The sequence below is a fragment of the Bidens hawaiensis genome, unplaced genomic scaffold (genome assembly GCF_021521415.1).
Source record: "Bidens hawaiensis isolate Kalapana, Puna unplaced genomic scaffold, B.hawaiensis_p1.1 tig00004931_1, whole genome shotgun sequence".
NCBI lineage: Eukaryota > Viridiplantae > Streptophyta > Magnoliopsida > Asterales > Asteraceae > Bidens > Bidens hawaiensis.
Genome location: NW_027491311.1, coordinates 1,884,215 through 1,897,618, shown reverse-complemented (window position 1 = coordinate 1,897,618; position 13,404 = coordinate 1,884,215). Strand labels below are relative to the sequence as shown.

Genomic DNA, 13,404 nt, shown 5'->3' with positions numbered 1-13,404 from the left:
TCCACTTAATACAAAATAGATTTATACCCCAAATCAAAAATATTTTTTACCACACCACCAACTCCAAATTTTCTACAACTTTTACAAAATTTCGTAAACCTAAAGGCTAAGAAGAAATTGAGGTAGACATCATCTGATCAAGGAGCGTTCCACCGAACATATCCGAATTCCATGAAATATATTACAACAGATTTGATCTATAGATATAGAAACCTTAAATATTGTTAGGGTTCATGCGAATCAAGAGTACCATGACGGCGGACGAGAGAAGACATACACCAGTTAAGGTTTATGTGTTGGAAGCGCAAAAATGGCAAATTTGTGTGTAGATAGACACAGATCGATGAAGTCAATTGAATTTTCCAGCAAGGTGGTGACTTTTCAGAGTGTTCAGCATGAGTAGAATTAGAGGACCGTCGAGACCTGTGCGTGGTTTTGTTAATGTAACTGGCGGCGACAATCAACGGCGGTAGGTAAGGTTAAAAGAAGATGGCGGTAATCGATGTAGTGATCAAGGGGCAATGGATGGGGTGGGGAGGTGACGGTGGTGGGTGGATGGTTTGGTAATGAAGGAGATGAAGGATATATGTTTGAACAGGTGAACCAAATCTTTTAAGTTATTACATAAATAGTCCTCAAATGGTAAAAAGTCTAGAATGCCCTCATGTGCAGGGCATATGGGTGACTTAACTGAAAAACTTAGCATTCGTTAGTGTAAAGGAATAAAACCGAGACAAATATCCAAATAAAGGACAAAGAGTGAAACTCATTTTCGTAAAGAATCCAATCCATAATTTTGGATATTCAAAAGGACAAAAATTGTAATTTTCTCTAATTTTTATAAAACAAAGTTTTACTCATATCAAATATTAAAAAACGATTGTTATTATCATTAACTATTTTACATGTTAAATGAAAAAATTAAAGACGTTTTAAAATGATAAGAAAATTGACATTTGTGTTGCATGTGAAAAGAAAACATAAGTTTCTTTTATATCGTTCTCACTTTAGTCTTTTGCTTAACAAATAACAATCAATTATAACTTATGACACTTGTTATTTTTGTGACATTTTATAAGATAATAATTCAACTTTTATTCTTTTTATTCTCTCCTGTAATAGACGTTTTCTATTGAGAGAAAAAAAAACAAACATTTGATTTATTTTTCCAAATTGAAACTATATTTTGTTTGGCTTTTATCGTCAGTTTTTTAGCGTCTGAAAGTAGAAATTTAAAAAGAATAATCTGAAAATAACGGATCTCCCCAAGTGGGCCATTGACTTGTCTTAAAGCATAAATTAATGAAGGCCACATAATCAAGTCTTAAAACATTTAAAAACATCGAAACTGACCAGCTACCGATCTGAAATTGCTTAAAAAGTCTTTCCCTTCTAGACTTCTACCAGTTTAAATGCCACTTAACCCACCAATCTCTTTTCTCATCAGATCCTCCCTTTCTAAATAATAATCATATCATATTTGCTATGGCTACTTGTGATTATGGGTTTATAATTGGCATGATGATGACCATCTTCTTGGCTTCCTTTGTGTCTGCTGATCCTGATTTGCTTCAAGATGTTTGTGTTGCAGATCTTGCATCAGGTACAAACTTATAATATCTTTGTTTCTTACTTCAGTTCGTGTGTCATATGATTCTTGAAATAAAGTTTGCATTTTCTGTTTTTTTTTTTCAGTTGTGAGATATTTTCATATTGTTGGTCAAATAGTGTATGCTAAGGGATAGGAATGATAATAGTTGAATAAGTCAGTCAATATCTTAAAATTTGATCAACAGACACCAGCTTGTTATTTATAATTTTCCACAAGTTTCGGCCTGTATGGTTCTTTTGGAGTTTTCCACAAGTTTGGGCATTCAATTGTAATTTAGTTTTTTTTTTAAATGGTTTTGGATTTATATTTCTAATTTGTTTAAATAATAGTTTGTCTTGTAAATAACCGTAATATATGACCCATTTTAACTTTTATAAAACTCGATAACAAATCATTTACAGACCTTGCCTAGATAAATGAGTAACACAATTACACGTTACTAAATACGAAGATATCTTTGAAAATAATTAGTAGGTAAGTTGCAATCGGTTTCATCGTTTGAAGTCGTCAAAGCCACATTTGATGCCCGTACTACGTGTTGGGTTTGAAACGTTTTATCTGAGAGCATTCTCAATCCGTTCCCTAAAATTATGTGAGGAGGATTTGCAAATTATATGGTATGGTTATGAGTGGTTGTGAGTAGAGGAGAAAGAAAATTTATATGGGAAAATTAAATTTGAGGTTTTAATGTAGATACTGTATAATTTTTTAATATTTTCATAAAGTAGTTGTAGATACTGTATAATTTTTTAATATTTTCATGAAGTAGTTGTGAGTGAAAGAGAGAGAAAATATGATGATAAAGGTATAAAATTATTATTTAATTAAACAGAAGAGAGAAATACAGTGTTTTTTAGTGTAATTATATGATATATATGGATATAGGGTAAGGAACGGGTTGGGAATGCTCTAATCCAACAAAAATTTGAAAAAAGGGATCCAGCTAAAGGAATATCTCTCAAAAGCGGTTTTTACTAAACTTGTATACTTCCCCGATCATATTATTCGTTTGACCTGTAAGTAGGTGTATAGCCTTAGCGATTAATTGTATACAGTCGTATTGTCCTTAGCGATTTATTGTATATAGGCGTTTAGCTTTAAGGCCATGAGTTTGAGGCATTATATGGGTGGGTAAAGCCTCTACACCACTATCCCTAGGCAATATATATGTATATTGAAGCGGTAATGATTGGCATTATCCATTACACATGTTTTTAACTAAAGAAAATGATGATTATTTGACCGAAAATGCCCTTTAGAAATATTAAGCATTACGCATGATAGAAATCCTTGTATATAGGCATGTAGCCCTTGGTGTGTCCTTCTATAACTCCATAATCAGTCAGTTGGAGAGTTTGATTAATATGGAAAATTGGAAATAAATAATCCTAACTTTTGTGTATTGGCCGATAATAATTCCAACTTTAAAAATCACTGCCAGCGGTCCTAACTTTCAACTATTTTTGTCTCAATGGTCCTTCGTTAAAAAACACTTAATGCTGTTACGTTTTTTCTCTAGTTTCAAACCGACGTTTTAGGGATCGAAAGAACAAAATGAGTCAATTGATGTAAAACTTATCTCGAAACTGTGATCCACACGACGAAACAATATTTCAATTCGGGTGTTTGAATTTCCAATTAACAAAAATCAAGTCATTTGAATTATCGTTTCGAGATAAGTTTTACATCGGCTGACTCGTATCGTTCTTTTGACCAAAAGCCCTAAAACATAGGTTTGAAACTCGGAAAAAAACGTAACGGCATTAAGTGTTTTTAGCGGAGGACCATTGAGACAAAAATAGTTGAAAGTTGGGACCGCTAGTAGTGATTTTTAAAATTAGGATTATTATCGACTAATACATAAAAGTTGGGATTATTTATTTGCAAGATGATTAATAAATACCGGTTGTTTTGCCCCCCACTTAAAATAAGGTTTCATGGTAGAGGACGTGGTGGATTCTTTTATTAGAAATTATAAACCACTTCCAGACACAAATAAAATAATATTTTTATTGAACAACTTTACTTAATCTATTCGAGCATTTTCTTATGGCCATGGCTTTTTAGCCAAAAGTGTAATATTATGTATCTAAAGCATATTTTATGGTCTGTATAATAATAAAAGTTGTTAGATGATACATATGTACTCATTCTCTGATGATTGTTCATGTCTATAATATATTATGTTTGGTGAATTAATAAAATAAATAAATATAATTTAATAACAAGTGTAAACAAACAGGGGTAAAGTTGAATGGATTCGCTTGCAAAAACAACATATCCGCTGATGATTTCTTCTTCACGGGGTTAGCCAACCCGGCACTCACAAACAACACCTTCGGTGCAACCGTTACACCAGCCTCGGTCCAACAAATCCCAGGGCTAAACACCCTGGGGGTATCCATGGCTCGCGTTGATTATGCACCAGGTGGCATCAACCCACCACACACCCACCCGCGGGCCACTGAGATAGTTTTCGTGCTCGAAGGTGAATTGGATGTTGGTTTCATCACCACAGATAACAAACTCTTCTCCAAGACCATCAAGAAACACGAAATCTTCACATTCCCCAGAGGTTTAATTCACTTTCAGATAAACAATGGCAAAGTTCCTGCCGCCGCTTTGGCTGCCTTCAACAGCCAGTTGCCAGGCACCCAACGGGTGGCGAATGCTTTGTTTGCTTCATCTCCAACGGTGGAAGATATTGTGTTGACAAAGGCATTCCAAGTTGGAACCAAAGAGGTTGACAAAATTAAGGCCAAATTTGCTCCGAAGAAGTAAAATCACATGTACAATACTATCCATTTATGAGATTCTAAGCTTTTATTTGTTTTATTACTTTTTGAATAAATGGTTTATGGCATCAGATCTTGTTTTCATGTTATCATGAGGTGTAGAAAATTTGTTTTCGGGTCCATATATTATGTACAATCTTATATTCTTTTTTCGGCCTCCTTGTCTTGTTTCTTGGTGAAAGATGATGAATATTAAACTAATAATATGTAAATCAAAATTCTAAACCTAGAATACGAAAATTTGAATAATATAGAAACAAAGAAAAGAAAAACAAGATTGCTATGGTACAACAGTTTAATCACATGTATAAAATATATTGCAATTTTTGTTTGCTCAAAGTTATGTACAAAATGGGGTGTTTTTGAACAATTGGACTGATTTAATGTGTTTTTCTTAAAATTGTGAGATGAACTATGATTTTAAATACAAGGAACCAAACGATCATGTTAACTCGGTAGCCTGATCGATTTGACAGTGTATACATTAATCGTCACCTTTGGATTTCCCTCTCACCCATGTACTCTATAAGGTAAGATGGGCACAACATCTACACTCTCTATTGGGTAAGCTGGACATTTGAGTGGGAGTTTAAGCAAGCGTGATATCTTTGAAGAAATGGCCAAAAAGATGATTAAAAATTTGCCACAATTAAAAGTTAAATGAGCAAATCGAGCTCCCGAGTCCAATATATTTAACTAGATAAGAAAGTCCTAACCTAGGAGAGAAAGAAGCTTTAATTTCTTTTTATTGGAAATACAATATTTTGTAATCTTCAAATTTTTAACTCTAGAGCAAAAAATTGCATTATCTTTTTCAGTTTCTCTTCCTAGCAATTCCTTTATTTTCCTTCATTTCATGTATTCAATATCGAAAACACCATTGAGAGGGTCCGAATGAAAGACGTACTTCAGTTTCCCTACATTTTAGTTGAAAAAAATTAACAAAAAAACACACATTTTAGTAGATATTTTTTTGAATGACCCATTTAATATTTCACCCACCTAAAAACTTTGGGTAACTCATCCAAGTTCTAAGTTTCAGTCTTACTCATGAAATTTCTTGAATAAAAATAAACGTAACTTACAAGTACTTTTCAAAATTATCGAAATGATAATTGATAAAGAAAACTTTAATTAGTCTACATAAACAAATAATAATTGCAATTAGTAAATGGTTGGTGAACTACTTGGACGTTAGTTAACTTAGGAATAAAACTTTTTCTTTTTCTTTTTTGAATGGCATCAAACGTTGGTAACTACTCCATTTTGTTGTGATAGTGCCACTACTAAATTGTGTGATACTTTATTTATCAAGAGTATAATAGTTATAATGTTAAACATGAACTTATGAAATAACTTTGGCTAATCCAAGAAAGTGAAAGTAGACTAGATAGCAATTTATAATAATGGTTTTAAATAGGGATGTCTAGTTGTGTCAAATGTAAGATACTATCATATTTATCACTACTAGTAAGAGAAAATTTTCTTCATGGAATTTTGCGTTTAAAATATGGAAATTTGATGTTACTAATCCAAGCTAACCATTTGTCAATATTAACTCTTGTTAACAATTTAATTAGCGCCAATCTCAACTTTCAATTTTGCTACCAATACACAATCCCATACTAACAAATTGTTAACTTTGTTTATTTCAGAGGACGTGGCTTGTGATGTGACAATTACGAGGCAATGACCTAGATTTTTTTTATATTTATTTATTGTTAATTTGTATTATTAGAGTACAAGGGTTGTATATAAAACTATGGTGAGTCAAGGTTAGAACAAAAGACCTATAGGTGAAAAGTACAAGTCTAAGGTCATTAACACTATGGTGGAGTGGCCAGGGAGGTTTTCCCTAAAGGTTTCCTCTAGGGAAGGTCAGGATTTGAGTCCTAAAAGGGGAATTTTTTTTAGTACCCTTACAGAATTAAGAGTGTTGTTTAAAATAAAAGTTAAAAATCTAGCCATGAGCCAAGGCATTACTTTGATTCTCAACATCAATTAATACATTTTTAACACATGATTTTCTCTCTTTATCTTCCCTGTCAATCAACAAAACATTGTTGTGTTGTCCTTTGTTGCTACAGTCATGATAAAATGTAATCGGTTGCTAAAACCACTGCTAGAAGCTAAAATGGCTTCTATTATTCACTCAACTAAAGGTTTCCTGATAAAATCAGGACAAAACTATAAAAATGGTTTCTACTTTGTGAAGTTTTCCCATGTAACATTTTTTTATTTTTATGTGACGGTATTATAAACCAGAACTAGTAATTGACTAGACCCCAAACAATACAAGAGCCACGAAGACTTTACAACATCAAAGTTACACCATTTATTCCAAGCAACTCCAAATTCTTTCTATCTAGATCCTTCCCATAGTAAACTCAAAATTTTTATACCTTCCCCTACTTTGTGTGGGTTCGTATTTACTCCATTGAATCTTGTCATTATTCGCCTCTTTTCCCAGGTAACTAATTGCAATTCATCCTTTATTTCCACATAGAGTGATCTTATGAAGATTAAAGCCTTGTTTGTTGCTCCAATATCATTGTCATAGTTGTCACCCACCATACTAATCTTCTTGTCTTAAAATGTCAATGTTCTTTGAATTTAACTTTAAAATTTAAAGTAGGAACTGATGAATATTAATTCACCTAAACGATGAATTAATTAGAAGTTTGAATCAAGAGATTTTGATTAAGTCAATCGAATTCAATATTTAATAGTTTTCGCTTTAACATATTTACAAGCTGAATAATCCTTCAAAAAAAAACTGACTTTGTATAACTGGATTCAACTTAAATTGTAAAATTACTCCTAGATATTCTTTATTCTAAAAGCCAAGTTTTTACCAAATAGATAATGCAAAAATCCATAGATCCAACTGAAGCTAACAAGGTAAAAATATATTATATATATTGACTTGGTTCTGGTGTTATAAAACTCTAAAATCCAAACGTATAGCGTATAGCCAGGCACCAAGTCCAGTCACTACATGTACAAATCCTAATGACATGGACTAAAAACTACATTAGAGGAAAACAAAGATAACAAATCAATCAAGTGGGGTGGGGTGGGGTGGGGTGGGGTGGACATTCTTATTCACTTCTTCACATCTAAGTCCATGTCAATGAGTGTGAAGTCATATGGTGCAGAAGCTGAATTTGAGGCATCTGATAACAATGATGAGTTCATTGCCTCGGGTTTTGTGGGCTGTGGGACCAAGTTGGGGCTTTGGGGTGTTGTGGGTGAGTGTGTGCCATCTACCTTGTTTGATGCAAACGCATGCTTGTTTTTTCTAGCGTTTTCCATCTCAGATCCAATCGGGACAAAGGTTTTTGTCCTGTATTTTCTTGCGCCTTCATCCCCCGTATCATTACTATGATTGTAGAGAACATAATCATGGTAGGCCGGCGCAAACTGCAAAAAGAAAAATACGTTATTTATAATCATAAACTAGAAAACTTCAAATTTTATATTTTACCCATTTAATATTATAATTTTTTGTTGGGTAAATATATTCTAAGTTTTCAGAAGATATATGGAATTATCACAAACATTTTATTATAATTTCAAAAATCAAAACTAATCTAGCTTTTTGAATAAGATAAAATTAGGAGGTTTTAAGCAAATAAAAAGTACAGTTTGGGAAAGTTCTAATCGGTTCAACTGTCACTTTTAAACTAATTTCTTTGATTTTAAGCCTTTGACACATCAACCCATTAAAAAGTATGCCCATTTAAAATACTACAAATTCCATATTTTACCCATTTAGTTAAATACTTATATGACCATTATGCCATTCTCTTTATCTTTGCACTCCAAAGTCTCATACCCTAACGCAAGTTTCTAAAGGAAGGATATACATGTCATACATTTGAAAATAGGTAATATAATTAACCTTTTTGTCGAGTAAATATATATTATATCAAGGTTTGAGGAGTAATTTTGACGTTATTTTACTAATTTTGTGAAAATAACGTTAAAAGTGATGGAAGGTTAATCAGGCATCATGTGGTGGCGTTGATAGCCGAAAGACAAGGGTACATGCACCAATCAGCCGGCGTCCCGATGATTGAGTGCTATGTGCCTTATGTAATATGTCCAAGGCTTGATGCAAAACTACTATCGAGCCGGGGGTCTCACCGGAAGCAGCCTCTCTATCCCCATGGGGTAGAGGTAAGGCTGTCTACATCTAACCCTCCTCAGACCCTACCATAGCTTTGCTATTGGTGGGATATACTGAGTACGATGATGATGATGATGATGATCAAGGTTTGAGGAGTGATTGATATGAAACTATCGGCTTATCGCAAAATACTTCTATTATTTCAATAATAATCTAGCTTTTAAAATAAGATGAAACTAGGAGGTTTTTAAGAAAATAAAACATACACTTTGGGAAACATTTGACCAGTTCAACTTTTACTTTTAAACTAACTTCTCTCATAACTCACACATAATTTAAATTAAAACAAATAAAAAGCATGTAGCTAACCTGGTGAACAGTGTCATGATAGAAGTCGTTCAACATCAACGCGTGTGCAAGGCTAGCCCCGAAGCCATGAGAAGCACCAATGTTGGCACCCGCATACTCTTTGTATGGAAATGCATAGAGATGGCCCACAGCTGCAATAAGCATCTCCACGCAAATTATAAAGTTTTGAAACTCAGCAGCGTCCTCTGCGTTTTTTATATGCCCAGATTTTGCAGCAAGAAACACCAAAACACCCTAAAAAAACAACCAATCGACGTTAAATAAATGAAATAAAAATGGACTTATTTCCGATGTAAATAAAAAGGGCAAACCGGTGCCCAGCCTAGTCCTGTAAACAAACCAAACGTTCAGTGAACCATTCAACGTCGTTATGTTCGTTTAATTAATAAACAAGTGAACATGAACACATGTCTCGTTCGCTCATTTATGCTCGTAAATGTTCGTTTGTTTACTCTCATTTATGTATATGCCCGTTACAATTTAGTTTTGTTTTATGAAATTAAAATATCACCTCTTACAATTTAGTCTAGTTTTATTAAATTTTTAGGCTCAACATATTGATCTTTACATTTACTTTAAATTGGTGTTAGCTTGGTTATGTTTGTTCATCTATGCTCCACTATGTCCGTTTACATTCGTGAACCGAACGCCATATATACTATAAACAAACATACAAAAACATGCTGATTTCACAACGAACGAACATGAACAAAAAACCATGTCAGTTTAATTGTTCTTGTTCGATCGTTTGTCGGTTAAAGTTAAACGAACGAACATGCCCCTGTTCATCTAGTACCTGCCAATATGTCAAAAAGACGACACTCTTGATGATGATGAATTTTGGAACGGGATTATAAGGCTTTAACAGGTCCCGGCACGCAACATAAAACAACGCCAACGCGTATAGCGCCATAGAGTATGAAACCGTGTATATTATTGTGATGTATAAATATGACTGTTTTGCACTAAAATTTCCACCTTCGTATTTTCCCTTCGCATAAAGTATGAATGTAACTGCCACCAAAATAGGCTTAAGAATCACAAACTGCAAGCATCCTTGCTTGCATCTCCGTATAAAACGCCTAACGTTAAAAGTTTCACAAAACATACATAATGTTATGCAAACAAATATTAAATATAAACGCAAACAGAAATGAAGAGTTTTGGACTTAGAAATAGAACTACGCCTGTAAACTAACCGAACGTTCGGTGAACTGTTCGTCGAAAAGTTTGTTTTATGTGTTTTAATTTAATAAACAAGCGAACATGAACACATGTCTCGTTCATTCATTTACGCCTGTTTGTGTTCATTCGTTTACGTTCCGTTATGTTCGTTAGATTATGCTTGTTTAAGAGCATTTGTTTACGTTTTTCATATATTCCTTCAAATTTTTTAGGCCCGCGAAAATTTAGTCTTTAAAATGTCACCCACTACAATTTAGTATAGTTTTTATTAGTTTTTTAGGCCCAACAGATCCATGATCACTTTTTTCTTTTTAGTTGGTGTTCGCTCAGTTATGTTCATTAATCTATATTCAGTTATGTCCGTTCATCTGTGTTCGTTTACGCCGTGAACAATTCGTTTATACCATTTACAAGCAAACACGAACACACTCATCTTCTTAATGAACAGAGAAGAACAAGAAAGCTCCATTCGTTTAATTGTTCGTGTTCGATCATTTGTTCAATTAAAGTTAAACGAGCGAACATGAACTTGACGCGTTATGTTCCGTTACAGGCCTAAGTAAAACTGACCCGTCTAATGGAATTGGAGGGAAGCAACATGTCATCAAACACCAGTTGGGCTTTAAAACGCGTCCCGTAAGACTTAAAACGACAGCACCGGGCCCGCCTACCCATTCCAGGCACAAGGACAGAAAATTATATATGACCCACGCTTCATATCTGAAAAATAATAAAAAAGTTTCAAAAATTACACAGCTTTTATCATATCAAACTAAGAATGTTGTTGTTACTCCAAAATGACTATTCAACTCTTTAAAAAGAGTATTATGAACAACGCAAGACATATGATTTGTGTAAAAAAGTAGGTGCGTATGTATAACTAAAGTATCATGTACTCACATTTCCCGAAAGGAATCGAAGTAGATTGAACTCTCGTTGAATACAAGTGACAAGAAAGATGTCAATGCATAGACCTGTCAAAAAAGAGAGAAACTCAGCGTTGTGCAAGTAAACCATACATATGTTTCATGGCACGATCACAAAGACACCGTAAAAGCGTAGCATTGTTGGCAACAATTATTAAAACAAGTATAATAATACTAGCAGTTGTAATTACAATCCTTGCTGAAGAGCTCTATTAGCTCACCAAATTGGTATCTCTCATAATAGTAACAATGATAATGATTGACTGGTTGATAATAACAATAACAAGTATAAATGAAATGAAGAGAACTTACAGGAACCATGAAAATAATTCTGACAATGAACCTCTGGTGTGTAGGCTCAGTGTAATTCAAGAGATGCCTGTAAATGTGAAGAATGGCCAGGGCAATAGCGGCAACAGTGCAAGGCAATGCGATGATGATGAAGTATAACGGGCCCATTTCCCCCTACAAATCAAAGTCTGTATTAATTAATAAACCCTAGGTGGCATCGATATAGGAAAGGATAATGTAAAAGGTGAGAAGATTAACAAAGCAATTATCAGATCGATGTTGGTTTCTTTCTAACACACTCACAACCTGTTTCTTTTCTTTCTTTCTTTCTTTCTTTCTTTTATCTAAGAAAAAAAAAAAAAAAAAAAAAAAAAAAAACTTCTTCGCTTTCTCACTCTCATTGTTTTTCTCTTCTTTTTTTTTTCTTTCTATAAATATGTAGTAATGACAAAAAAAATTATATTACGTAGCGTTTGTTAAATGGAATTACTTGGTTGGTGGTAATAAAATAGAAAATAAATGGGACAAAGAAGGAACGTAATTCACAATTGAATGATATTGATCATTACCGTTATTTTGTCTTATCTGGTTAACCTTTGAAAAATAAATGAATTATTACTTTATATTGTTTGATAACCACAAAAGAAAAACGCAGGAATGAAACAGAAATGACAGCAATGCTCTCATCTCAAAATAAAACAAGATTACAAAAATTAAAAAAAAAAAATCAATGACGACGGTTGTGGTGGTGGTGGTGGTGGTGCTAAGCTTGGAAGGTGGTGCTAATCAAGTGGGAGTCTAACCAAGTCCTAACCAGTTTCCAATCATGCTAGAGGTCATAACAAGCCATTACTAGGTCGTATATAAGTTTGGAAGTAAGGTAGGCACGTTCTATCACTCGTTTAAGTTTGTTTGTCATAATTAAGCAAGTATCCAGGTTATTATCGATCAAACCTCAAGCATGATAAATTACAGAACTTATGTTAAGTGTTTTAAGCATGTATAAAATCTTAGACCATATAAACGGATGTCGAAATAACTTCAAAATGATTTTTAGCTTTAACCGGTCAAAACAGAAGGTTAGACGAACCCTCTAATCATGTGACAGCCCGTCTCAACCCAATTTTGATATGGGTCAAAGAGTCCAGGTAAGACGGCTTGCCAAAATTATACGGACCGTCTCAACCATGATACGATCCATCTCAAATGACCGTCTAATCAACAAAGGATCAGTCAACAAAGTCAACCCGTGATGATACGGACCGTCTCATCATAATACGACCCGTCTCATATTAAATTTTATTAATTTGTTTAACAATTAAATTTTGAACTAATAAACCGGACCAGTATTTATAAACGAGGTTTGAAACGATAAAGCGACGCCCGTATAGTCTGCAGTTGGATTAAAAGCAGAAGATCAAGGTATTTATGTAAAACCTATTTATGATAGGTTAAGCATCATAAATCAGCAAAGTTATCAGCATAGATTCACCAACCAAGCAAAAAGGTGTATACGCCCTAAGCTTTTACAAACTCTTTAAGACTCAGAATGTTTGCATAGGATCTATGAATCCGCAAAACCTTGTGTTACAATAATAAAATACTGATACTTTGATTAAAGTATACATGTGTCTGGATCCATTCATACATATTGACTTAACATTCTCTGAGGTCATATAAATCATCACCATGCCTGTATGTAACATTCGCATTTTTAAGATAAATGATAACAGAAAGTTTTCATAATTAACTGTGTGTCGTTAATTTAATTGTGTGTGTTAATGTTTGGATAATGATTGGATTTGGAATTAGGAGTGGGTGGTGGGACCCGTAGCCCCTATATAAACCCAACCCCTCCACCTTTTCACCATTTTCTTTCCTTCCACACACACACCCCCTAAAACACACACATACTCTCTCAAGACCCGAATCCAAATACGGGTTAAAGTAAGGAAGATTTTGGTGTGCAAGTGTCTTCAAATAGCAAGAACACATCCAGATCTGAACTCGAACCCGCGAGCAAAAGGTAAGTTTTGGTTAAAAGGTTAAGTTTTATGGTCGGATTCGACATGCAAACTGATAGAATGATAGATC

The 13,404-nt window shown here is 33.8% G+C and overlaps 2 protein-coding genes across 2 annotated transcripts; one reads left to right on the top strand and one right to left on the bottom strand.

Annotated features, from left to right (window-relative positions):
* Positions 1-1,322: 1,322 nt before the first annotated feature.
* LOC143628356 (germin-like protein 5-1) lies at positions 1,323-4,421 on the top strand. The gene is made up of 2 exons (XM_077097972.1): positions 1,323-1,603; positions 3,855-4,421. The coding sequence occupies exons 1-2, from the start codon at positions 1,486-1,488 to the stop codon at positions 4,391-4,393; spliced, it is 657 nt and encodes a 218-aa protein (XP_076954087.1). The 5' UTR covers positions 1,323-1,485; the 3' UTR covers positions 4,394-4,421.
* A 2,913-nt stretch (positions 4,422-7,334) lies between these two features.
* LOC143628354 (uncharacterized) lies at positions 7,335-11,480 on the bottom strand. Its single transcript, XM_077097971.1, has 6 exons — positions 11,332-11,480; positions 10,994-11,067; positions 10,664-10,813; positions 9,705-9,990; positions 8,909-9,142; positions 7,335-7,830 (listed from the first exon to the last, which is right to left on the bottom strand). Exons 1-6 carry the CDS (start codon positions 11,476-11,478, stop codon positions 7,513-7,515), a joined length of 1,209 nt encoding a protein of 402 aa, XP_076954086.1. The 5' UTR covers positions 11,479-11,480; the 3' UTR covers positions 7,335-7,512.
* Positions 11,481-13,404: the final 1,924 nt, after the last annotated feature.

Bases quoted from the DNA above. Each gene is read 5' to 3' on its own strand.
- LOC143628356 (XM_077097972.1), top strand. From the start codon at position 1,486: ATGGCTACTTGTGATTATGGGTTTATAATTGGCATGATGATGACCATC. The intron at 1,604-3,854 runs GTACAAACTTAT...GTAAACAAACAG, and splicing joins TGTTGCAGATCTTGCATCAG to GGGTAAAGTTGAATGGATTC.
- LOC143628354 (XM_077097971.1), bottom strand. From the start codon at position 11,478: ATGGGCCCGTTATACTTCATCATCATCGCATTGCCTTGCACTGTTGCC. The intron at 10,814-10,993 runs GTGAGTACATGA...ATTATTTTTCAG, and splicing joins TTCGATTCCTTTCGGGAAAT to ATATGAAGCGTGGGTCATAT. The intron at 9,143-9,704 runs GTACTAGATGAA...TTGTTTTTTTAG, and splicing joins TCTTTTTGACATATTGGCAG to GGTGTTTTGGTGTTTCTTGC.